This window comes from Salmo salar, chromosome 22, assembly GCF_965601325.2.
Source record: "Salmo salar chromosome 22, fSalSal1, whole genome shotgun sequence".
NCBI lineage: Eukaryota > Metazoa > Chordata > Actinopteri > Salmoniformes > Salmonidae > Salmo > Salmo salar.
Window position 1 is genome coordinate 24,968,980 of NC_138312.1, and position 27,611 is coordinate 24,996,590.

Here is a 27,611-nt window from a genome sequence, read left to right on the forward strand (position 1 = left end):
AGATAATAAGAGGAGACAAGATGAGTTTGGTCTATAGTATGCATGTTGAATGGGGTGTGTCGTCTACGATCATCCACTTCCCTTCATTCACTTCTGGAAGTTCACCCAAAAGATGAGTGAACCATTCCTTCACCTCATTATAACATCTTTGGTCTGACAGACATTTACCTGACACCCAGAATGCATTGTATAATGTCAACAAACATGGCGCCACACATAGCTGGCAAATAGCTTAGCTCATTATCATTAGTACAACCTTCAAAAAAGTATTTTACACATTATAGGTGTCTATTACAATAGATGCAATAATCGGAATGCATTATTTGTCACAAGTACTTGAAAACGTGAATAAAACTGTAAATACATTATGCTCCATATATACATTCATACATACATAGATGCCGTATGCGCCTACAGTAAAAACGACAACACGATATACAGAAAATCAGGAACTTGCTATCAAAGTAACACACACATGTCCAAAGTTGTTATTTGTAAGGAAAACAACAAGGAAGGCAAAGTGAGCGACAGCAAGAAAATGTTCCAATTCTTGCAAGACAGCGCAAATATATGCATACTTGATCTGTGCAAACATGAGTGAAGTGTGGTGGGCTCTCCTCGAAGTTTATCTGGCTCAGTAAAGCCTCAAACGTAAATTGTCCGCAACGCTGAAATCGGCTACTTCTATGTAAATTAATGAGGAGGCGGAACACACCTGAATTCAAACTGTTGTTAGAATATACAACTTGTTAGAAAATAAATTAAAATTGACAAGTTGAAATATGGCCTATAGATAATTTGCAGGCAGCTCATGTTAACTGTCCTGTTCGTAATAATCACATTTTGCAACAGGGAGTGCATTTTGACATCACGTGCATAAAACAACTCACGTTGGGGTGACCGTTAGAGATATTTGGAACTCACATGTGAAAAGGTTAAATAAAAATACATCTACGAAACTTTTATTCTGAAAAACGTGTCACCTCCTAATTTATTGAGGGCTTTTATTTTGAAAATGCCTCCACTTCTGGAACGTGAGTCACTTCCCTCATCTCCACTGACGGCTTTGTTCTCCATCTCGGTTGTTAAAAGCAGTGTGGCAGTGTGTGAGTGAGAGAAAAGCACTGTGCAGCACCATGCGCGCCATCATTACTAAAGCGATTTTATCATGTAAATCTTGGTGGGGCAAACTCAACCAATTTCTTTAGATGCATGCCAGTGAAGCCACTACATAACACTAAACAATACATTAAATGCACTATAAAGGTGACAAACGGTGCCCACAAACTGTTAGGGCCTACATAAAGCTGTCCCAACAGCGGAGCTTTCCTGTCAGCACCATGGAGGGAATCCTTACGGAGCCTCGTCTGGCAGCGAAACAGTTGAACAGTTAATTCAGTCTCATTTACTGCCTTTTTAACAACGATAGACGATATGGCTGACTTGTTTAAATAAATATGGTTTCTACTGACTCCTTGTGGATTTGTGGAACTCGATAAGAACAGCGTTCTCCTTCAATAATAACAAATGTTGACATGAGTTTTGAATTTTGAACCATACACAAACATTATTACATTTATGTTCAGTAAATTCATAATGCTTGTTCTTACAGTATATCATTAACACTTATCTCTAAGTATAAGCAAGTGCAAGCAAACGAGCTGCGACAAGGTAGGCCTATTCGTTCAGCATTTTCGAAATGGACACCGACAGAAATGAAGATAGATGTTAGTTCAGATACATTTAGCAAGATGTTGAGGCCTTAACTTTACTCATCTTTAAGTCATGGCACACACACACACAGAGGGAGAGAGAGAGAGAGAGAGAGGGATGTGGCCTCAGCGGTTAGCCTATCGAAGTATTTTATTATGTGGTCAAAAAAGGAAGGAAAATACAATCACTAGGATCCACTTTTAAAGACAATACACCAATGCACGGAAAGCGCATTGCAGAAACAAAACAACCCTCGCAATATGAACTGGAATTACATTGTTCTATTAATTTACTTTTTGTTTAACAAATATATTTGAATGGGAAAAGAGTGTGACTGGCAAACATGGTTACAGACCCAACAACATTATATAGTATCCCCCTCCTCATGGAGAAAACCACATGAGCTAATTATGTTATTTGTTGGTTGTGAAGGTCATGACTTGTCTATGTGCGGTGTCTAGCTGAGCCAGAACGTTTGATTTCCCCTGTTAAATCAGTTTAACAGCGTTGTCTAAATGTGATGCACAATTCTCATGTTTTGACCCTTTCAGATAAATGTTTTAAATCCTTAAACCTAGACTTCGACCACACACTATCTCCACCGAATTGCAGGCAGGGGAAGCAAAGTAGTTATTATTTTGGTGACGCTTGCAGTTAGATGCTGCTTCCTTCCCAACCACTCAATGGTAACCTAGTGGTTAGAGCATTGGGCTAGTAATGGCAAAGGTTCCTGGATCACATCCCTGACCTGACAAGGGAAACATCTGTTGTTTTGACCCTGAGCAAGGCAGTTAAGGCACATGTCAATTTAAAGCATCTCATGCACCTCTCTGATTCAGAGGGGTTGGGTTAAATGTAGAAGACACATTTTGGTTGAAGGAATTCAGTTGTACAACTGACTAGGTATCCCCCTTTCAGTTTGAATTTCCAACTTGTTTATGACTGAAGAGCACCAAGACATTTTATCTCTAATATCTCTTCAGGTGACAAGGATTGAAAAGGATTTGCCGGTAGATTTTCTATGTGGTTCATGATGATGACTGTTTATCTAGCTAGCTGGCTTGCTAGCGAAGATTTTGGATGTATGATGTTGACATGATCAGTCTAATCAAAGCTACGGGAGATATAACGTGATTTGACCAAATTTTATCTGTGGCCAATGAGCTTGAGCCTTCTTGGATGGGCACTACTACTCTAAAGCTATGGCAGCATCCAAGGGGACTTGAACTGTCTAGCTCTCTGGTAGATTCTGTTGTGACTTAGTGTCCGCATGAGTGACAGAACCTTGATCCAGTCAAGGCACAACCAGAGAAGAAGGCTACACCTCCACCACAGAAAGTACTGCACTAGGCTGAAACAGCTGCATTTTGGAGCTGCCCTACTGTCACGTCCTGACCAGTTGAGGGTGTAGTTGGGTCAGGATGTGGCAGAAGGGAGTGTGTGTTTTTTTATTGTTTCATTGATTTTGGCCGTGTGACTTCCAATCAGGCACAGCTGTAGAGGGTTGTGGTTGATTGGGAGTCACACATAAGTTGCCTACGTTTCCTTTGTGTTTCGTGGGTAATTGTTCTTGTCATTGTGGTTGCACCTGACAGGACTGTGTTGGCTGTCAGTTTTGTTGTTTTTGTGAATTGCATAGTGTTCGTTGAATTAAATATGACGAACCCTAACTCCGCCGCATTTTGGTCCACTTCTTCCTCAGACAGCCGTTACAGAATTATCCACCAAACCAGGACCAAGCGGCGGAAGAGGAAGGAGCAGCAGGAGTACAGCGTGATGGACCAATGGACTTGGGAACAGATCCTGGACGGAGAGGGACCATGGACTCAGGCTGGGGATTATCGCCTCCCGCAGTGGGAGATTGAAGCGGCGAGAGCGGAGAGGCGCTATTATGAGGAGAGAGAGCGCAACGAGCGCGAGAGGCAGCCCCAATAATTTTTTTGGGGGGGGGCACACGGGACAGTCGGTGGAACTGAGGTCGGAACCAGAGCCAGTCGGGATGACATTGGAGGTGAGCGAGGGATACGAGGCAGAGACTGTGACGGGGTTGATGGGGAAATTAAGAGAGAGAGAGATGAGAGAGCTGCTAGTGTGGTGCATAAAGTACGGCATTCGCCCTAATGAGCGTGTCGTGGGAATGATGTCACCTGAGGCAGCTCTCCATACTCGTCCTGAGGTGCGTGCTGGTTGTCTGGTAAAGACTGTGCCTGCGCCCAGAAACAGGCCTCCTGCATGTCTTCCCAGCCCTGCACGTCCTGTGCCTAAGCCCAGAACCAGGCCTCCTGCATGTCTTCCCATCCTGGTCAAGCCCGTGCCTCCTCCACGGACCAGTCCTCCAGTGGGTCTCCCTATCCTGGTCAGGCCCGTGTCTCCTCCACGGACCAGTCCTCCAGTGGGTCTCCCTATCCTGGTCAAGCTCGTGCCTCCTCCACGGACCAGTCCTCCAGTGGGTCTCCCTATCCTGGTCAAGCCCGTGTCTCCTCCACGGACCAGTCCTCCAGTGGGTCTCTCCACCCTGGTCCCTCCTGTGCCACCTCCTCAAACCAGGCCTCCAGCAGGTCTTCCCAGACTGGTGAGTCCAGGGCCTGCGCCCAGAGCCAGGCCTCCGTTATGTCTCCCCAGCCTGGTGAATCCTGAGCCGGAGCTGCCAGAGTGGCCTGACTGCCCGGAGCTGCCAGAGTGGCCAGACTGCCCGGAGCTGCCAGAGTGGCCAGACTGCCCGGAGCTGCCAGAGTGGCCAGACTGCCCGGAGCTGCCAGAGTGGCCAGACTGCCCCTCCTGTCCTCCGGCCCAGCCCGAGTGGCCCTCCTGTCCTCCGGCCCAGCCCGAGTGGTCCGTCTGCCAGGGTCAGCCCGAGTGGCCCGTCTGTCCTCCGGCCCAGCCCGAGTGGCCCTCCTGTCCTCCGGCCCAGCCCGAGTGGTCCGTCTGCCAGGGTCAGCCCGAGTGGCCCGTCTGTCCTCCGGCCCAGCCAGAGTGGTCCGTCTGCCAGGGTCAGCCCGAGTGGCCCGTCTGCCCGGCGCAGCTATCGGCGCCACCGAAGTGGGCGACGCCGAAGGTGGAGCGAGGTCCACGTCCTGCACCTGAGCCACCTCCAGGATAAGTGGGTTGGGGAGGGAGGGTGTAGCACAGTGCCGTCGATGACGGCAGCCACCCTCCCTTTTTTTTGTTTAGGGGATTTTTTTTGGTTTGTTGTCGTTTTTTTTTTTTTTTTCTGTGTTTTGTGTAGGTGCATTTCGGGGTATGCACCTTTGAGGGGGAGGTACTATCACGTCCTGACCAGTTGAGGGTGTAGTTGGGTCAGGATGTGGCAGAAGGGAGTGTGTGTTTTTTTATTGTTTCATTGATTTTGGCCGTGTGACTTCCAATCAGGCACAGCTGTAGAGGGTTGTGGTTGATTGGGAGTCACACATAAGTTGCCTACGTTTCCTTTGTGTTTCGTGGGTAATTGTTCTTGTCATTGTGGTTGCACCTGACAGGACTGTGTTGGCTGTCAGTTTTGTTGTTTTTGTGAATTGCATAGTGTTCGTTGAATTAAATATGACGAACCCTAACTCCGCCGCATTTTGGTCCACTTCTTCCTCAGACAGCGGTTACACCTACTCAAAGGAAGAGACCATGTTTGTATGCTGCTTTATTAACTCAAGGATTTAAAAAAAAGTTTGCTAAACTGATATGTGACACAAATTAATGCCATAATTACATGCTCTGCCCCACCTGCCCTGAATGATGGTTCGCCACTGGCAACAACAAAGTAAGTTTAAGTAAAAATGGTATACCTGGGAATACACTTTGATATGTTAGAATGAACGTGAGCAACTACTGGCTTTCTCCTGGCTAGTAGCTAATTAGCTTTACATTTACAGTTTAGTAATTTTTAACTGTGTCAGGTTTGCTCTAACTAGCTAGTGCTGGGTAGTTCTGGCTGTGTAAAAAACTGATAGTGAATGTTTGAAGCCAACAATACGTGCTAGCTACAGAATTAATTGCACTATCATTGTCTTAGTCTTCATCATAGGGTCAGCAAGTTAGCAATGGATGTGCCACCAGTCAAGAAGAGAGAAAAAAGAGGACATAACAGTTTTTTTTCTCGAAGGAATGCAAGGTTCTTGATAACTGCCTGCACACCACCACTGGCAAACTAGTTGGCAAATTTGAGCGCTTTAGCTTAAAAGTCTTTAATATAATCATAGTGATTATGGGTCATGAAGGTGTGTTCCATGTGTTAAGACTTAAGACTTTGTTTTGTACTATCATAATCATGGCAGGAGAGTGACAGTCATGGACAGAGACAGGCAGAGAGGGAGAAAGAGGCCACAAACCAACATGTAAGATAGTGAGAAGTGCCTTTCCAAGCTAATAGAGTTCATATAGTGGTGATCTGTTATAGTGTGGATCCATCTGAATTATCATATGATCTCTGAAAAGGATAGCAGCTTAAGTCCAGAGGGTGTATTGCATGTGTTCACTTCATGCAGGAGAGAAGCAGCCATGATTATATTTTATTTTTGATCATTGTGTAGAGTGGAGATTGATTAAATCCAGTTTATCATTCATGCCTACTTTAAAAACATTTTGTTAATTGTGTATGTAGGGAAGCAGTACTAACAACCTGACAGTGGAAGTGAGAAAAATACTAGGTAATGAATCATACAGTAGCAGAGAAAGAGTACAAAATGGTTGTTAACTGAATATATCCCCATCAACAGTTACAAAGGTATTCACTACAATATAAATCGCCATGGCCCTAAGACTGTTTGGACTGTACCAGAGTAGGTGCCCCACTGCAAGTCCCCCCTTAGTCTTGTAAATTTGTCCATTTGTAAGTCAAGCTTTGTCTATCACTAGAAATTAGTATTTAAAAATACATTTTCACCAACAACAAAAAAGCGTAGCAAAATGTTCCCCCCCCCCAATGTCAGAGTTGCTCCTACGCCCCTATGTACAGTGTGTGTCAAACTGGCACTTACAGTAAACATATCATCCTGCTTCCACTTGACAGGAGTCTAGAAATACTGAATGTATTAGATGGTGTGCCTTTTTTTTTACCATATTCTCATTCATTATACAGATGTAGGATCTTAATATGAAACAATTTTCCAAAAGGGAAATGACAAACTTTAGAAACCTTTTTAAAACTCAATGTACAATATAGAATATTTTATGCATGTTACAAAACAGATTCAAGGCACCAATGAAATGTAACACTAGTACGTAACACGTTTTTACTTCCTATCTACAGCTCAAGATTTCAGGGAAAAGTAACATTGGAAAGCATTTGTTAAGTCATTGAGCAATCTGATTGGAGATGCTGGTATGCATACACTAATCAGATGTTAAATTCTGGGATGCACTGGACTGGATATTATTCTACCACCAATCTGAAAGAGCAGATCAAGACCCAGAGTCTTTGACTGAGCTCATCATAAAGAGCCTGAAACAATCAGCTTAATAACTGGGGCTGGCCGGGTAATGTGTCTAAAGAAGGAACCACACAGCCACAAGGATCACCAGTCACGCAGGGTCCAGTCAAATACTTAAAATCACTTTTCCTTTGGCAGGCATACAGTGCAGTCTAGATAAGCCAAAACACTTTGTTTACTGTATGAGACTTTGGTATGTCCATAGCTCATAATCATTACAATGCCACCTATGTGAAAGGACACTTTTCTCATAGGAGGCCAAAAGACCTCCATCTGTGCACGTGCTTGCTCATAATCTCTTAGTGCCTGTTAGTTGAGGTGATGCTCTGTGTTGTATTCTGCCCCAGGTTTTGTGAGGTCTTTATGACAGTGACAGACAGCAGACCAGGGGTAGCTTGTGTGGACACTGTTGAGGACAAATGTTATGTCTGGGTGATTCTGGCTCATAACACCATGATGGGGAGTCAGAAATACCCGGGCCTCCCTGTCCACTGTGCCCTTGCCTGACAGACCACCGTTCTCTCCCAGATCCCTTTCCTTCCTGGCCTGGCACAGGGCAAGCGTCCCAGATTCCCAAATGCCAACGGATAGCTTAAGACGTGACAGTTGCCCTCTGCATCTTGAGTGTACGTATATTACATTCCCAGAAGTGTTCAAAGGGCGGTGACATTTGGCGTGTGGCCCCTATAAACCCCCTACCTCCTGTCCTTGTTTCCCCTGTCCCCCTGCCCTGCAATGGCAAAGACCCAACATGGGGCACCAGCCAAGCCAAATAACACGCTGCACTTGACATTCATCATTTATTGATATGCCCTGCTTTAATTGTAGCTGGAGAGCCTCACATAGTGGCTGAACCGTGAGGAAGGAAGGCCCTCCTGCCTTGGCCCCACACCCAGCACACTGGCCTCTGCTCAATGCCGGGGTTATACAACTCTGGTGACACGCAGCTGCCTGCCTAACGCCTTGCTGGGGTGTTCTATAATTTCCCTCTCCACACGCTACTCCCTACTTACTACTCCCTACTTACTACTCCCTACTTACTACTCACTACTCCCTACTTACTACTCATAACTTACAGTACTCCTTACTTACTACTCCCTACTCACTACTTAATACTCCCAACTCACCACTCCCTACTCACAACTCCCTACTTACCACCCCCTACTTACCACTCCCTATGTACCACTCCCTACTCACTACTCCCAATTTACAACTCCCTACTGACTACTCCCTACTCACTACTCCCTACTCACAACTCCCTACTTACCACCCCATTCTTACCACTCCCTACTTACCACTCCCTACTGACTACTCACTACTCCCAATTTACAACTCCCTACTCACTACTCCCTACTCACAACTCCCTACTTACTACTCCGTACTTACCACTCCCTACTCACTACTTTATACTCCCAACTCAATACTCCTTATTTATTACTCCCTACTTACCACTTCGTATTGACTACTCCCAATTTACTTCTCCCTACTCACCACTCCCTACTCACAACCCCCTACTTACCACTCCCTATGTACCACTCCCTACTGACTACTCCCTACTCACTACCCCCAATTTACAACTCCCTACTCACTACTCCCTACTCACAACTCCCTACTTACCACCCCATTCTTACCACTCCCTACTTACCACTCCCTACTGACTACTCACTACTCCCAATTTACAACTCCCTACTCACTACTCCCTACTCACAACTCCCTACTTACTACTCCGTACTTACCACTCCCTACTCACTACTTTATACTCCCAACTCAATACTCCTTATTTATTACTCCCTACTTACCACTTCGTATTGACTACTCCCAATTTACTTCTCCCTACTCACCACTCCCTACTCACAACTCCCTACTTACCACCCCCTACTTACCACTCCCTACTTACCACTCCCTACTGACTACTCACTACTCCCAATTTACAACTCCCTACTCACTACTCCCTACTCACTACTCCCTACTCACTACTCCCTACTCACTACTCCCTACTTACCACCCCCTTCTTACCACTCCCTACTTACCACTCCCTACTGACTACTCCCTACTCACTACTCCCAATTTACAACTCCCTACTGACTACTCCCTACTCACTACTCCCTACTCACAACTCCCTACTTACCACCCCATTCTTACCACTCCCTACTTACCACTCCCTACTGACTACTCACTACTCCCAATTTACAACTCCCTACTCACTACTCCCTACTCACAACTCCCTACTTACTACTCCGTACTTACCACTCCCTACTCACTACTTTATACTCCCAACTCAATACTCCTTATTTATTACTCCCTACTTACCACTTCGTATTGACTACTCCCAATTTACTTCTCCCTACTCACCACTCCCTACTCACAACTCCCTACTTACCACCCCCTACTTACCACTCCCTACTTACCACTCCCTACTGACTACTCCCTACTCACTACTCCCAATTTACAACTCCCTACTCACTACTCCCTACTCACTACTCCCTACTCACTACTCCCTACTCACAACTCCCTACTTACCACCCCCTTCTTACCACTCCCTACTTACCACTCCCTACTGACTACTCCCTACTCACTACTCCCAATTTACAACTCCCTACTGACTACTCCCTACTCACTACTCCCTACTCACAACTCCCTACTTACCACCCCCTTCTTACCACTCCCTACTTACAACTCCCTACTGACTACTCCCTACTCACTACTCCCTACTTACTACTCCCTACTCACTACTTAATACTCCCAACTCAATACTCCTTACTTATTACTCCCTACTTCCCACTCCCTACTGACTACTCCCTATTCACTACTCCTAATTTACAACTCCCTGCTGACTACTCCCTACTCCCTACTCACTACTCCCTACTTACCACCCCCTACTTACCACGCCCTACTTACCACCCCCTACTCTCCATCCCCTACTTACCACCCCCTACTTAACACTCTACTTACTACTCCCAATTTACTTCTCCCTATTCACTACTCCCTACTCACCACTCCCTACTCACCACTCCCTACTTACCACTCCCTACTTACCACACCCTATTCACCACTCCCTACTCACTATTCCCTACTTATTACTACCTACTCATCACTCCCTACTCACTACTCTCTATTTAATACTCCCAACTTAATGCTCTCTACTCCCTACTTAATACTCCCTACTCTTTACTCCCTACTTGTTACTCCCTACTTACTACTCTCTACTCTCTGCTATCTGCTCTATAGGCTGAGGGGGAGAATGTGCAGTCATTATCCACTAACTTGGAGTAGGGTGGAAGAGGGCTTTGACTGGTGTACGACTGATTGAAGATCCCCCTCAAACACAACCTCTGGTCTAATCCTTGGATAGTGAGATCTATAGTGAGATCTCATTGTGGGAGATGCTGCACTACAAGAGCATAGAGATACACAGATTGTCAATGTGAAAACGCAATCTTGATCAAGTATGGGAAAGATTTGCTTTTCACAGTTTGTGCTGTATTCAGTACAGACAGCTACACATTGTTTGACTCATAAACACACCAATATGGCTTTTCTGTTTTTAATCTATATCTGGACTGGGATTGATTTATCTGTATAAGCAGCAATAGCAATGATATATTGAGCATTGAGGCTTAAGTAGCGCAACTGTGGCTGCTACATTAACGGCAAGGTCATTGATAGCCACACTGATTGTTCTTCTTCTAAATGAATCCCCCAGAATGAGGAGCGAGGTAAACCTGGATCAATGCTGGTGCTCAGCAGACAAGGTCAGTGACCGCTGAAACACAGGCTGATATTTCTCTGTCATGTTGCATTTACACTACCTTGAACACCTCAGTGATTTGACATTGGTCTAAATACCGAGGGATCAATTTGTGCTAGTAGCTGTCAGGAAAGTGATGTTTCGTACAGCCTTGCTTTTGACACACTAAATAGCTTCTCACAGTTTTTAGATAAAAAGTCTTACATAAATCATCCTGTTCTGTACTCTCGGTACACACTGCATAATACAGACATACAGTGGAGTTGTAATAGCAATAAACGTATAGTGTGAAAGATAAGTACGGACTTTGACAAATATTATCTGCAGAATATGAATGGCCTATTTGTGCCTTAGTAGAAGAGTTCTGAACAGCCCACATGTGTAGACTTGTCTAAAATACACCCCAGCATCTCCCTGTCTCTGGCAGCCATTATGAAGATCTTGAAGCCCTGTCCCATCACTCTCTAGTTACCACACTGCACCACCATTATCACACTGAGAAAAAGAGGCCACTGTTCCTGGGGTCATGGAGGAATGAGCCTCAACAAAAACTTTGATGGTGTTGTTTATGCCTAGTGCTAATTGTACTGACATCTTATGGTAATCAGGCCTAATTTAAAACCAAAATCAAGGATGCTTCAAAGGTTCCTATTACTCAGCCTGGCTCTTACACTGCATTAGACAGCCATGAGAATGTACGCACAACAGGGGCGGATTGGGACCAGAAATCCTCTCTGGCATTTCAAATACACCCATTTTTGTCTTCGAGGCCCCCACAACGGCCCATTTTATTCCCCCATTATTGGCAAAATAATAATTATAAAGCTAATAAACTAAAAAAGTTAGACAGGCCCAATAGGCTCTAAATGAATCAGCCCATCTGGCATTTGCACGAAATGCCAGATGTCCAGTCCACCTCCGACACACAAGATAACATTTTATGATTGACCATAAACAGTATGGCTGTCCTCAGGGAGATAGAGGCCATTATACCTGCTAGGAGTGGTGCTCCAGATGCATTTCAATGTGGAAACCTCTCCCTTTTAACTAAGGATGCTATTCAATCTATATTTCTGAAGTTCAGCGTTACAGTGTGATTGAAATTTTAAAGGTAAACACTGCATATGTCAGGCCAGTTAGAAAATGACCTTCACATTTCTATTGCACAACCTGTAACGCTTCAGCGATACAGATTGAATAGAGCATTAAATCCCTCTCAACTCTAAGTCCATTTTATTCTTAGCTGCTTGGTAATTACTCAACTGGCACAAACAGGCCACAACAGGATGAGAGGAAGGAATATCCTAAACACTTTCATGAATATAGTAATAAAAAATGTTGATAAAAAAAAAATACACTTGGAAATGACAGTCATATAGCCTATGGTCTTTGGATTCGTCAATTTAGAAAAAGTGCATTCGGAAAGTATACAGACCCATCGACTTTTTCCACATTTTGTTACGTTACAGCCTTGTTCTAAGAATAATTTAATTGTTTTTTTCCATCATCAATCTACACACAATAACCCATAATGATGAAGCAAAAACAGTTTTTCTAAATTTGTACAAATTTATAAAAAAAAAAAAACAGAAATAGCACATTTACAGAAGTATTCAGACAGTTTACTAAGTCCTTTGATGAATCACCTTCAGCAGCGATTACAGACTCAAGACTTCTTGGGTATGTCACTACAAGCTTGGCACACCTGTATTTGATGAGTTTCTCACATTCTTCTCTGCAGATCCTCTCAAGCTCTGTCAGGTTGGATGGGGAGCGTCGCTGGACAGCTATTTTCAGGTCTCTCTAGAGATGTTCGATCAGGTTCAAGTCTGGGCTCTGGCTGGGTCACTCAAGGACATTCAGAGACTTGTCCAGAAGCCACTCCTGCACTGTCTTGGCTGTATGCTTAGGGTCGTTGTCCTGTTGGAAGGTGAACCTTCATCCCAGTCTGAGGTCCTGAGCACTTTGAGCAGGTTTTCATCAAGGATCTCTCTGTACTTTGCTCCGTTAATCGTTCCCTCAACCCTGACCCGTCTCCCAGTCCCTGCCGCTCAAAAACATCCACACAGCATGATGATGCCACCACCATGCTTCACTGTAGGGATGGTGCCACATCTCCTCCAGATGTGACTCTTGGCATTCAGGCCAAGATTCGGGTTTCATCAGACCAGAGAATATTGTTTCTCATGGTCTGAGTCCTTTAGGTGCCTTTTGGCAAACTCCAAGCAGGCTGTCATGTGCCTATTACTGAGGAGTGGCTTCCGACTGGCCACTCTACCATAAAGGCCTCAGTTTGGCCGGGCGGCCAACATTAGGAAGGGTCTTGGTGGTTCCAAACTTATTTTATTTAAGATTGATGGATGCACTGTGTTCTTGGCGACCTTCAAAGCTTCAGAAATGTTTTGGTATCCTTCCCCAGATCTGTGCCTCAACACACTCCTGTCTCGAACCTCTATGGACAATTCCTTCGACCTCATGGCTTGGTTTTTGCTAAACTGTGGAAAAAGTTAAGGTGTTTGAATACTTTCCATATGCACTGTAAATCATTTAGAGTCCTGGGTCTGTCTAATACAAAATCCCTGGTCCAAAAACACCATGCAACAAAAGTCAGCTCATTCAGTGTCTTTGATATAAAACCTGTCAGTGTTATTATTTAATTTTCATAACAGCGGCGCTAAATCCTAAATAGAACACAAAGCACTATTAATAAGCAATCTGTGGCTTGGACATGAATACAGAGATGGTTTGCCGACCACAGTCTGGGTAACACTGCTCATAGATACTCTGCCTGGCAAGTCTTCACACAAATCACCAGTGAATGAAACGCTACATCATGGCGCTGGAATAGGTAAAACAAACTTCAGCTCACACCGTAATGCAGGGATGTAAGATATTGATTTAAAGATGACGAGGTCCTGTACACCGTATATGAGTTGCTGTTATTCACTGACACCTGGAGCTGTTTGCATTGCCAAACATTATGCATGTTATGGGTCACTACTGGTAATAATGGCTCAGGCAGTTTTTCTATTTACCCATTGATATACAGTATACGGCACATTCTCCCATTACATCCCATCAGACCGAGCTTGCTACTATTCCAACTCCCTCCACGTCTCTCAGGACCCCGCTCCTCCACTCCACTCTTCCCTGTGCTACAACCTTGGTCTAATTCCATTTCCCTTTTGCTACAGATCCCATTGGGGAAATCTAATTTAGAGTCTGAATTCAAATCTGTTCCACAGTTGTGGTTTGAGAGGCAGTCACTGGTCCCTTTGTTTTTTACCATTAAGGATATAGACTCTAGACACACAGGGGATTGATGGCTGTATGAGGCAGTTTTAGCCTAATCTTCAGTGCCAGTGCATCAAAATTATAATTGTATAACCTGAGCTGACTAAAAGTGCTGATGTTTGGCTCACAGTACAAACAAGGGCAAAGGTTTTTATGTGCAGGTAATTTCCATTTGCAGTGATAACTAATGAAGCCTCTGTCTGACTGTGCCGTGGGCAGGTTGTGTAATGGTGTCTGTCTGTCTGTCACTCCAGGACAAGATCTTCGTGGCAATGGTGATGTAACTGTGAGGCTGTCTATCAAAGCATTTTCTCGTCATTGTGAGAGACTCAGGGATTATAAGACTGTAAGGAGAGAGAAGTAAGATTGTGTTTGTGTTAGGACAAATAAAAAAATATTACATTCATTACAGATCCATTACTGAAATATAAACAATAAGTGATTTTTTTTCTTGAAATAAATGTTGAATTGTTTAATTCGCCCAAATAATCCAGATAATTTAATTATGCATTTATTTTCATAAGTAACATAAATTATTGGGAAAAACTGGTATCATTTTTCAGAGGGAATGGACCCTCATATTTTAACAGTAGGAAGTGACATCACGTGTTGTCAACATTGTAAAGGCACACCTCCTTCATAGCAATGAGGAGGAGGGCATGAGATAAACCCTGGTAGCACATTCTGAGACAGACAGACATTCGATTGACTGCTACTGTGCTAAATTCAGGATTGTCATCCGCGTGAATATGACTCCTTCCCGGATATTTGGATTCTCTCTCCATAGCAACAGAGCGTCGGGACCCAGCTGGGGAGTGTTTTATCTAGCTCTGCTCTGCCGGCGAATGGCAGAGCAGAGCACAGGGAGGTAGAGACAGAATTAAAAAAACTTGCATTCACTTCAGCTGTGTTACTGTGCGATTGTCTCTCTTAGATCAGCAGGCAGATCGACAAGCATTCCCACGCAGATACCAGAGACAAATGGAGAGATGCAACAATTTCACTCTTCACTTGATCTGCCTGAGACTGAATCACCCCAGCGCGTATCCTTTTGTGTCAGAGACCCATGTGTCCTCCTCAATCAATCCCACAAGATCGACTGTGGGTTAACCCGGCGGACAGAGCCCCCTCCTCAGCCTCCCTCTCCCTGTCTGTGCCTCTAATGTTGCTCTGTTCCTGCTTTGACAGTTTCTATTTACCCCAGCTAAGCAACCTTCCTCTTTCTGCAAAGCTCTCGCCCTCACTCTCGCTGTCTCCCTCTCACTGCTTGCTATCTCCCTACCCTAGCTTCTTCAAAGCCAGCAGCTTGCTATTCTCTCCAGGCAGCTTGCTACATGATCTCTTGGAAAACAGCGCTCGACGCTGCTCTCTCGCTGCTCGATGCCGGAGCTTTCTCAGATTTTCATCTCAAGAACGTCAAGATGCTCCTGCAGAGGGATTGATCCCCCCTTTTCCCCTCTCGTTCTCCCCTTCCCCTCCCCTTTCCTAATCTCCTGACCTCTGACCCTCACGCCCCCTTCTCTTTCCCGACACCCCTTCCTATTCTTCCTCACCCCAAGCCTCCACTCCTCCTCTCTGCGCTTACCCTGTTGACCATGTTGCCATGTGTCTGCTGGCTACAGCCTCTCCTCGTCTTGCTGTCCTCTGTCTTACGGGCTCAGGGGGAAAACTGCCCAGCGAGCTGCCTGTGCCCGGATCCCCACACTGTGGACTGCAGCGGCCGTGGACTCATCCGTCTTCCTGATGAAATCCCCTTGGACGTCCGCAGACTCCTTCTGTCTGACAACTGGATCCCCCGCATTCCCTCTGACTTCCTAGTGCTCTACAGTGACCTGGTCTACCTGGACCTGCGGAACAACTCTCTGTCCCACATCGAGCCGGGAACCCTCAGCACCTCTTCCAGGCTGGTGTTTCTGGACTTGGGCAGCAACAACCTGACTGACATCCCCTCGGGCACCTTTGGGCAGTCCCGTAGCCTGATCAAACTCCGCCTGGGTAACAACCCCTATCTGAGCATGGTCAACGAGGACGCGTTCCTGGGCCTCACCTCGCTGCGTGAACTGGAGCTGGAGCGTAACGCCCTGTCTGGCCTTCAGGTGGGTGCGCTGAGCCAGTTGCCCTCTTTACGGGTGGTGAGGCTGGAGGGCAACCCTTGGGTGTGCAACTGCAACTTTGCCAACCTGTTTGCATGGCTGGAGGAAAACAGTCACAAGCTTCCAAATGGTAAGTGGCTTTGTCAGGGGGATGCTACTTTGCTTACAGCTTGCTTGACCTAAAAAAAAGGAAAGCCGTGCAACACTAAGATAATATTATCTTAGCAAATCTTCTGCCATGCTATTGCTGTGTGTTCTATTTATATTTTCCAAGTAGAAAGAGGAACCTCTTCGTCTGTTCTAATTTTGGTTTCCTCCTTCTTTCCTGGCTAAATCCACAGTGCCAGGGAGAGTAATGAAAGAGAATGAGAGACGAGCTCTGGGGGGAGACCTTCAGGGGGATGGTCTCAGATTTATTACACCACAGACTGTCTGCAGCTTCATCTACAGCAGCAAAACAAACACAACAACAGAAAACCAACACCTCACGTTTTCAATTCTGCTTGAGCATGAGATGTTGCCATGGCTGTGTGCATAGTGTACCGTCCATGCCAAACACCTGCCTCTCTCCTCAGGCTGGTGGTCTATTAACGTTGTGCTAAATCAATCAATTAGTGAGTGCTGTTTGTATGACCAATGTAACCAAGCCCTTCCTCTCTCCTTCCTGTTGGTGGAGGCTGGAGGCCATCGGGTCCTTCACCATTGTGTTTCTGCCTGGGTGAGTTAGGTGAAGTTACGGCATTGATGTGTTGGTGTGGGCCCCATCTCTCTCTTTCTCTATCTCTCCCTCTGTGTCTCAGGCACGCAAATCTGGAAAACAACAAAAGACAAAGGGGATGATAATTCTCCCACAGGAGTGTGTATCCCACAAAGGGTAACATCTGCTTACATGGAGATTATTAGACTGAACATCCAAACCCAGAGGTTATTGTTCTGGGATTCATGTGTTAGTAATGCAGAAGGAAACAAAGCCCAATTGTGGAGATGCTCATTTCTTCCACTCTTTCAAGATAGAAACATAACAAATCCCAGACTACGGGATTCACAGTAGCCTACTCTGTAGTAATTCAATAGTTTCACATTTTACAACCTCTTCACTTTCAGAATTTACTCCACATTACTCCAATCACCAATCGTTGTATTTGGAGCTGCTAACAATAGGACAGCCACATGTTGTTTGCTTGACATCCCATTTTAATATTATTTAGATATTGTCCTTGAAAACGCAGAGGACATTTATTCGTGATAATCATTTTAGCAAGACTGTGTATAGACCACCAGTTAATATATAGAATCCACTAACATACAGCACACTATGTTTGAATATTTGCACGAAGGGTCAAATAGTTCAGGTCTGCTAAAATAACCCCTGATGAATGTGGTAATACACTGTGATGACATCTGTGGATGTACAGTGTACAGTATTCAATTCCAAGATTCACAGCATAAACATCATGAATACATAAGTGGGCATATGAACCAATAGACATAGTACATAAATAAGCGGGCACAGCTGCCAAGGTCGTTCCACGGGGGACATTACATGATGATCTACATAAACATGGGACATCAACACAATGTAAGGACAAAGATCGTCCCATAAAAGCCTAAATAGGCTTTTATCCTTTTAAAAATATGATTTCCTCCGGTGTTTGATGGAGAAAGTATTACTAAGATAAACTAATACAATCTATAATTCAGGCAAAGTGGGTAAAGCTGCTAACAGCCCAGGGATCCTGTCCATTATGTCTGTGTGCTAAGATACTGTAAATATTACCCTGTGGATATGGACATCATGTTCACATAACCTTACTTCTTTATTTTTTTACACCATTTTTCTCCACAATTTCATGATAACTATCTTGTCTCATCGGGCTCAGGGGAGGCGAAAGTCGAGTACGAGTCCCCCGAAACATGATCTACCAAACCGCGCTTCTCAACACTCGCTTCTTAACACTTGTTTACTTAACCCAGAAGCCAGTCGCGCCAATGTGTTGGAGGAAACACTGTTCAACTGACGACCGAAGTCAGCCTGCAGGCGCCCGGCCCTCCACAAGGACTTGCTAGAGCGCAATAAACCAAGTAAAGCCCCCCCCCAGTCAAACGCTCCCCTAACCCAGACAACGCTGGGCAAATTGTGTGCCGCCCTATGGGACTCCCGGTCACGGCCGGTAGTGACGCCGCAACACTGCAATGCAGTGCCTTAGACCCCTGCGCCATTCAGGAAGCTCCCGTAGCTTTACTTCTATCTTCTTTTTAAATCATAGGAATGGAAGTAGTTATGTTTTGTAGAGGCTTGTGTGGACACAAGCAGTGGGTGGACATTGCAAACTGCTGACAACTAACAAAAACATCCTCACACATTTAGTTAGTGCTGTACCATGCAATTGCCAACCTTGTTCCTCTCCCTCCTACTCCTCAATAAGAAAGCATCCGCAAAAAGTTGGGTCTGTGTGAGAAAGAGAAGTTGATAAATTGGCAGGAATACCTCATTCCCCATGGTAAGAAGCTGCAAATGCATTCATCACTTGTCCTCAGTGTTATCTACTGCAGGCTGTAATGAATTCTATTAGATATGCTGGAAAAGCACACATCAGCAGCAACAAACAACAGGCCATTGGCCCAGTCAGCCAACCCCTGTGGCATACCTGCCAACTGGGCCCCGAGATGCACTCTCATATTCAGTTAGCAGTGCAGCGTCTCACCTCATGTAATGTATTTACATTCAAATCAGTGTTTACTGCCTGGCTAGGAGGCAAAACCACCTGCTAACCATTAATAAACCATAGTGACCTTTTCTATTTAGCGTCATCAACCAAACATACACACACTCACACACAGTCTTTATAACTTTATTTAGCAGTAGACCTGAAGAACACTATGCAGTTTGCATCAGCACTGGGCATATGCGTGATACAGTACATATTGATGAATGCATTTGCAAGTAGGAAATTCGTAGAGCACAGGGGTACAGTATTATTCTGGGACTGCCTCTGTGCTCATTAAAAATAGGAAATGTTGCTGATGCATATGGGTAAAATTAAGAAAGCTGTATATTTGAAATCAAAGGAGAACTTATGATTTCAAGTCCCTGGCTGCAGCTCCAAATGCATTTTCAAGTAAATGTAATTTCTCATGGGTCCAGGGTATCTGAAAATCTGTGTATGATTCAACCAGTCTCTTCTCAACTGCTCACATTGTGTAGGAATTGTTGTGAACCACACATACAGAAACTGTTCCAAAGGATAGATTAGAGTCAGACACACCTACACACTGCTAACAATACCAAGTATCTCTTGCTGAACAGATGTGTTGGTGTGAAAACTTCAAACCACCCAAAATATTCTTGAGTATTATGACAGGACCTGATTCATGAGTGGTGAGTGTGTGTGTCTGTGTGAGTTTGTGTGTGTTTGTGTGTGTGCGTGCGTGTACGCTTGAGTGCATGTGTGTATGTGTGCATGTGTTTGGGGGTAGGTCTGTTGACCACCACTATTCCTACAGTAAAGGATGGACAGTAATTTATAGAACAAGGCTGACTTGATAAGCTCTTCAACATGTATCAACACTTCACAGAACCATCATCAGCATCCTCCTTGGGTGCATGATTTGTCCGAGAATAATGGTACCCTTGAATCCAGAGCTTCCATGACCACTCTATGGTAATATAAACTGACTGTTGATGCTGTTTGTGCATTAATCCTAACCATTACCATTTTAGCATGGAGTAATGAAAATATAGACAAATTCCTCCACCCATCAAATCATTCCCAACTCACCACCCATGAATCTCCCCTTCTGTCCTAATCCTGTTATTATGGATTAGACCCTGTTTAGCATTACTTTAGCAGCAGCAGTGTAGACATGCTCTGGACCTGTTTGTGCCTGTTCTCACATGCTGATATCCCATGTGATAAACATACTGTACTGTACCAGTCCACTGCACTGCACACAGAATAAGTTGTGCATACTCTGTTTGCATAACTCTGATTGAGTAACTGTGTTGTAAATGCCAAATATGTTGGGCTTTTATGGATTAAAAGGGTCACTGTCCAGATGACTTTTTTTTAACCAAATTAACACATGTCCAAGACACATATTATCTAATTATACCTATTGATGTATTCTTTCAGAGTCCCAATTGACTGTGGATCCCCATAGACAGTCAGTAGATAATGTAACTGTTGTAAAATGAGTAATAACGGATATTCATCTGCATAATATGTAAAGATTACCAACCTTGCATATCAATTGACAACCTCTCTCCATAGACCTGTCAAGGATACAGGCTTTGTAATCAGATGTCTATCAGTCCACTCATCTGAGGGGCCGTTCCTTTGTGCAGGTCTGCCTGTCTGCCACCAATCAGGTGCCTAAATGTTTTATCAGGGAATGAGTGTCAACATGATCCACTGCTGTCTCCAGAGCTCTTGGGTTAAGGAGGAACATGTATCATTTAGAGCAACACCATTCTATAGCACCAACCAGGACTCAGGGGAGACGTAACATAGTAAATGTAAATCCGGGATACTCAATTAGCATGATAAGTTCGGTTTTGTATGGTAAGTATTAATTTGTTTTGTATGATCCATTTCGTATGATATGTTACAAATTGCAAAAATATATTAACAAAATCGCAAAACGTATGATATGATACGAATTCCAATTTATTGTGGCTAATGTTAGCTAGGTGGTGAAGGTGGCTAACGCTAATGCTAAAGTAAGCTAAGTGGCGAACGTTAGCTAGGCTCTCCAAACAGGTCAGTTCTAATACGACATTTACAATGTGCAGGGATACTGGACTGTTAGAGGTAGATACAGTGCCCTGCAAAAGTATTTATCCCCCTTGGCGTTTTTCCTATTTTGTTGCATTACAACCTATATTTTAAATGATTTTAATTTGGATTTCATGTAATGAACATAAACAAAATAGTCCCAATTGGTGAAGTGAAATGAAAAAATAACTTGTTTAAAAAAAACACAAATAAAAAACGGAAAAGTGATGCGTGCATATGTATTCACCCCCTTCGCTATGAAGCCCATGAATAAGATATGGTGCAACCAATTACCTTCAGAAGTCACATACTTTGTTAAATAAAGTCCACCTGTGTGCAATCTAAGTGTCACATGATCTGTCACATGATCTCAGTATATATATACACCTGTTCTGAAAGGCCCCAGAGTCTGCAACACCACAAAGCAAGGGGCACCACCAAGCAAGCGGCACCACCAAGGAGCTCTCCAAACAGGTCAGGGACAAAGTTGTGGAGTACTGATCAGGGTTGGGTTATAAAAAAATATCCCAAACTTTGAACATCCCACGGAGCACCATTAAATCCATTATTAAAAAATGGAAAGAATATGGCACCACAACAAACATGCCAAGAGAGGACCGCCCACCAAAACTCACGGACCAGGTAAGGAGGGCATTAATCAGAGAGGCAACAAAGAGACCAAAGATAACCCTGAAGGAGCTGCAAAGCTCCACAGCGGAGATTGGAGTATCTGTCCATAGGACCACATTAAGCCATATACTCCACAGAGCTGGGCTTTACGGAAGAGTGGCCAGAAAAAAGCCATTGCTTAAAGAACAAAATAAGCATACACGTTTGTTGTTCGCCAAAATGCATGTGGGAAAGTCCCCAAACATATGGAAGAACGTACTCTGATCAGATGAGACTAAAATTGAGCTTTTTAGCCATAAAGGAAAATGCTACGTCTGGCGCAAACCCAACACTTCTCATCCCCCCGAGACCACCATCCCCACAGTGAAGAATGGTGGTGGCAGCATCATGCTGTGGGGATGTTTTTCATCGGCAGAGACTGAGAAACTGGTCAGAATTGAAGGAATGATGAATGGTGCTAAATACAGGGAAATTCTTGAGAGAAGCCTGTTTCAGTCTTCCAGAGATTTAAGACTGGGATGGAGGTTCACCTTCCAGCAGGACAATGACCCTAAGCATACTGCTAAAGCAACACACGAGTGGTTTAAGGGGAAACATTTAAATGTCTTGGAATGGCCTAGTCAAAGTCCAGACCTCAATCCAATTGAGAATCTTTGGTATGACTTAAAGATTGCTGTACACCAGCGGAACCCATCCAACTTGAAGCAGCTGTTTTGCCTTGAAGAATGAGCAAAAATCCTAGTGGCTAGTTATGCCAAGCTTATAGAAACATACCCCAAGAGACTTGCAGCTGTAAGTCTTGACTTTGGGGGGTGGGGGGGTGGGGGGTGAATAGTTATGCACGCTCAAGTTAATTTTGTCTTATTTTTTGTTTTCATTCACATGAAAAAATATTTTGGTCTTCAAAATGGTAGGCATGTTGTGTGAATCAAATGCTACAAACCCCAAAAGAGTAATTTTAATTCCAGGTTGTAAGGCAACAAAATAAGAAAAAGGCCAAGTGGGGTGAGGATTTTCGCAAGCCACTGTATGTATGGGGTAAGGTGACTAGGGATCAGGATATATGATAAACAGAGTAGCAGCAGCGTAAATGATGATTGTATGTGTTTGTGTTTGCGTATGTGCAGAGTCAGTGCAAATGTGCACGCATGTATGTGCGTGTTGGAGTGTCAGTGTGCGTGAGTGTGTAGAGTCCTGTGAGGGTGCATAAAGACAGTGCAAAAACAAAAATAATATACAAGGATCAACTCCGATAGACCATGTAGCCATTCTGTTAGCTATTTAGCAGTCTTATGGCTTGGGGAAAGGGTTAGGTTCAGGTTAAGGTTAAGGTAGGTTAAGTTTAGGGTTATGGGAAGGGTTAGCTAACATTCCAAGTAGTTGCAAAGTAGAAAAACATTTGTAAGTTGTTGCAAAATTGCTAAAATACTAAAGTTGTCCAAGGTGAGAATCGAACACGCAACCTTTTGGTTGCTAGATGTTCGCATTATATGTCTACCCATCCACCTCAACCAGCCACCCTACCTTCGTTTTTGCTTTAAAGGTAAAGGTATACTTTGGGATTTTGGAAATGATACCCTTTATCTACTTCCCCAGACTCAGATGAACTCATGGATATCATTTTTATGTCTCTGCGTGCAGTTTGAAGGAAGTTGTTAACTAGTGCTAGTAGATACCATAGACTTCCAGTCATTGCGCTAACGCTAGTTAGCATTGGCTCGCAAAACTACCTCTGACTTCCTTCTTATTGGCCACAGAGACATAAAAATGGTATCCACGAGTTCATCTGACTCCGACTTGCCAAAATCCAGAAGTATCATTTTTAAGTAACCTTCTGTCTTATGTAACCATACCAAACGTAACATATCACACAATTTGAGTGCCCTGGATTTATATTTACTATGTTACGTCTAGTCTATAAGACCAGGCTGATATCACAGTGACTAGCTGGGTAACAGGAGCCACAGTCATCCACAGGGCAGGCCAAAGCAGGGCATAGCAGGGCAGGGCGGCCTAGCTCCCATGGGTCCCATGGGCCAGTGTCTGAGGCCGAATAAGACACAGCTATCAACACTGTTCATGATCCACAGCTCATGTGACAGGGTCAATGTCAAAATGTTCCTTCACAGCCTATCAGGTTACTCCACAGAGAGCTGTTACCACACTGCATGAGCAGCTCTGTAAATATGACGTCACTGTGAATTCACTGGCCTTCCACATCACTGTCTCATATTATATTCAGTTCGGAGTTAACATTGCATTACATTACAAAATCATCAACTGTCTTTGCCTCGGGCATGGATGTCAGGGAAAATGTATTATTTCACTTACTTGAGAAGAGAGTGTTTTTGACCTTGGCCATTTAATATTTATTTAACGTTGAATGAATTCAAGCTGACATTGAAGTGTATAGCTTAGCAAGCAATCAAAAAAGTGCTACGTTATGAGTAATAGATGTCTAAATGGCAAGTATATCATTCTGGGAAAAGAAAGATCAAGCTAGTGCTTTATACAGCTGCGGATTTTGTGTCTGTTTTTATGTGTGCATGTGTGTTGAATGAGCCATGCTAAATGTTTGTGCTGAGAATATCCCCATGTGACTATGAGATCACTGAGTCCCTGTGCATAAGGTAAACCCCTCCTGATTTGAATGACTCACACTTGGCCTCACTGTCACATGAAGGGTTGTCACTTTGTTCATTCAGACACTCTACTCCATCCCTATTTGTCTGTTCCCACTCTATATCTCCCTCTGACTCTCTGTTCTTATTTTTCTTTGATTTCTTCTCTGTGATTGTCTTTGAGTAATAGAAAATACATGTATACCCATTCCACAGTTTAATTAGGAATTATGAGATAATTGCCTTTATGATTCTCACTCTTCTGCTATCGACGTTGGAATAAATCACAACAGCCACTGTTGTGTTGAAGTGGGAGGAGAGACAATCCTCCGAAATCAGCCTAACGACAGCCAGCTAGATCAATCACCCAGGAGACAGGAAGTGGGATACAAATGGACACCACTATCCCCAAGGCTGGCTGTAATCCTGACTGTAATCCATCACGAGGCAGCACTAGCTGTAACATAACCATGTGGTTGCCCATACCTCTGCGTGCTGGCCAACCGGATTGGTTTCTAGCTGTATCATATTCTGGATGACTCTATATTGGTGCACCTTACTCTTGTGGCCCATACTGTATTTATGGCGATAGCAGTAATAGACTATGGCTATTACTCACTAATATCTGATCCACCTCTACGCAGACAACACCATTCTGTATACTTCTGGCCCTTCTTTGGACACTGTGTTAACTAACTTCCAGACGAGCTTCAATGCCATACAACTCTCCTTCCGTGGCCTCCAACTGCTCTTAAATGCAAGTAAAACTAAATGCATGCTCTTCAACCAATCACTGCCACACCCGCCCGACCGTCCAGCATCACTACTCTGGACGGTTCTAACTTAGAATATGTGGACAACTACAAATACCTAGGTGTCTGGTTAGACTGTAAGCTCTCCTTCCAGACTCACAATAAGCATCTCCAATCCCAAATGATATCTACAATTGGCTTGCTATTTCGCAACAAAGCATCCTTCACTCATGCTGCCAAACATACCCTCGTAAAACTGACTATCCTACCGATCCTTGACTTCGGCGATGTCATTTACAAAATAGCCTCCAACACTCTACTCAGCAAATTGGATGCAGTCTATCACAGTGGCATCTGTTTTGTCACCAAAGCCCCTTATACTACCCACCACTGCGACCTGTATGCTCTCGTTGGCTGGCCCTCGCTTCATATTTGTCGCCAAACGAACTGGCTCCAGGTCATCTATAAGTCTTTTCTAGGTAAAGCTCCGCCTTATCTCAGCTCACTGGTCACCATAGCAGCACCCACCCGTAGCACGCGCTCCAGCAGGTATATTTCATTGGTCACCCCCAAAGCCAATTCCTACTTTGGCCGCCTTTCCTTCCAGTTCTCTGCTACCAATGACTGGAACGAACTGCAAAAATCACTGAAGCTGGAGACTCATATCTCCGTCACTAGCTTTAAGGACCAGCTGTCAGAGCAGCTCACAGATCACTGCACCTGTACATAGCACATCTGAAAATAGCCCATCCAACTACCTCATCCCCATACTGTTATTTATTTTATTCATTTTGCTTCTTTGCACCCCAGTATCTCTACTTGCACACTCATCTTCTGCACATCTATCACTCTAGTGTCTAATTGCTACATAGTAATTATTTCGCCACTATGGCCTATTTATTGCCTTACCTCCCTATCCTACCTCATTTGCACACACTATAGACTTTTTCTATTGTATTATTGACTGTATGTTTGTTTATTCCATGTGTAACTCTGTGTTGTTGTTTGTGCCGCACTGCTTTGCTTTATCTTGGCCAGGTCGCAGTTGTAAATGAGAACTTGTTCACAACTAGCCTATCTGGTTAAATTAAGGTGAAATAAAAAAAGAATTAAAAGAATTGGCGGAAATAAGATATAGTTCTGGCAATGATTGAGAATTTGGTGCAGTTGACTCTTAAGACTACAGTGGCCGATTTCAGGCACTAGATTTACTGGTAATTACTGATAGTATGTTTACATTACTTATTTGATTAATTTCCCACAGTTTTATAAGTCAGAACAATAAAAATGTGACAGTTCAAGGACACTCAGAGGCCTCTCTGTTGAACAAACGTGTCTATGGCCCCCTCTAGTGGTTGGCTGTATCATTACAATCAATTTTGTCATCTCTGCTACTTCACATCAAAGGGGCAGTCCTTAGAAAAGCAGCTCTTTAGGTTGACTTGCTCACTACACAGACATGACACTGGATTCCTACGGAACAGGCAGTTCTAAATATATAACTTTCATAGCTGTACAATAAAGAATGCGACCTACACACTTCCTAAAATACGTTAAAAAAAATACAAATTACAAAAGTAATTTTGTCAAAAATAACGTCTCCTTGTCGATAGGGTGGACACGCTGAATAAATGGCCAAAATGTTGATTTAGATGTTCACAAATGTCCTACATTTTGACTTGCACTAATGTCATGATATTTTCGGTAAAGTAATAAAAAGGTCAAATATTTGGGGTAGATGTGCCTAAAACTGATTGTAACTCACATCAACAGCATCCTCCCAGATACCCTAGACCCACTCCAATTCGCATATCGCCCCAACAGATCCACAGATGACGCAATCTCAATCGCACTCCACACTGCCTTTTCCCACCTGGACAAAAGGAACACCTATGTGAGAATGCTGTTCATTGACTACAGCTCAGCGTTCAACACCATAGCGCCCATGAAGCTCATCACTAAGCTAAGGACCCTGGGACTAAACACCTCCCTCTGCAACTGGATCCTGGACTTCCTGACGGGCCACCCCCAGGTGGTAAGGGTAGGCAACAACACGTCTGCCATGCTGATCCTCAACACTGGGGCTCCTCAGGGGTGTGTACTTAGTCCCCTCCTGTACTTCCTGTTCACCCACGACTGCGTGGCCAAACACGACTCCAACACCATCATTAAGTTTGCTGACGACAGCGTATAGGGAGGAGGTTAGAGAACTGGCAGTGTGGTGCCAGGACAACAACCTCTCCCTCAATGTGAGCAAGACAAAGGAGGTGATCATGGACTACAGAAAAAGCGGGCCCCCATTCACATCAGCGGGGCTGTAGTGGAGTGGGTCGAGAGGTTCAAGTTCCTTGGTGTCCACATCACCAACGAACTATCATGGTCCAAACACACCAAGTCAGTTGTGAAGAGGGCATAACAAAACCTTTTCCTCCTCAGGAGACTGAAAAGATTTGGCATGGGTCCCCAGATCCTCAAAAAGTTCTACAGCTGCACAATCAAGAGCATCCTGACCGGTTGCATCAACGCCTGGTATGGCAACTACTCGGCATCTGAACGTAAGGTGCT

The 27,611-nt window shown here is 44.1% G+C and overlaps 1 protein-coding gene across 1 annotated transcript in view; it reads left to right on the top strand.

Moving 5' to 3' along the window:
- The first annotated feature begins 14,828 nt into the window (after positions 1-14,828).
- Positions 14,829-27,611, top strand: part of LOC106582984 (leucine-rich repeat-containing protein 38-like) — a 30,974-nt gene continuing 18,191 nt past the window's right edge. Inside the window, exon 1 of the mRNA XM_014166644.3 lies at positions 14,829-16,398. Within this exon, the coding sequence (XP_014022119.1) occupies positions 15,771-16,398 (628 nt within the window). The 5' untranslated portion in view covers positions 14,829-15,770. The remainder of the gene's footprint in view (positions 16,399-27,611) is intronic.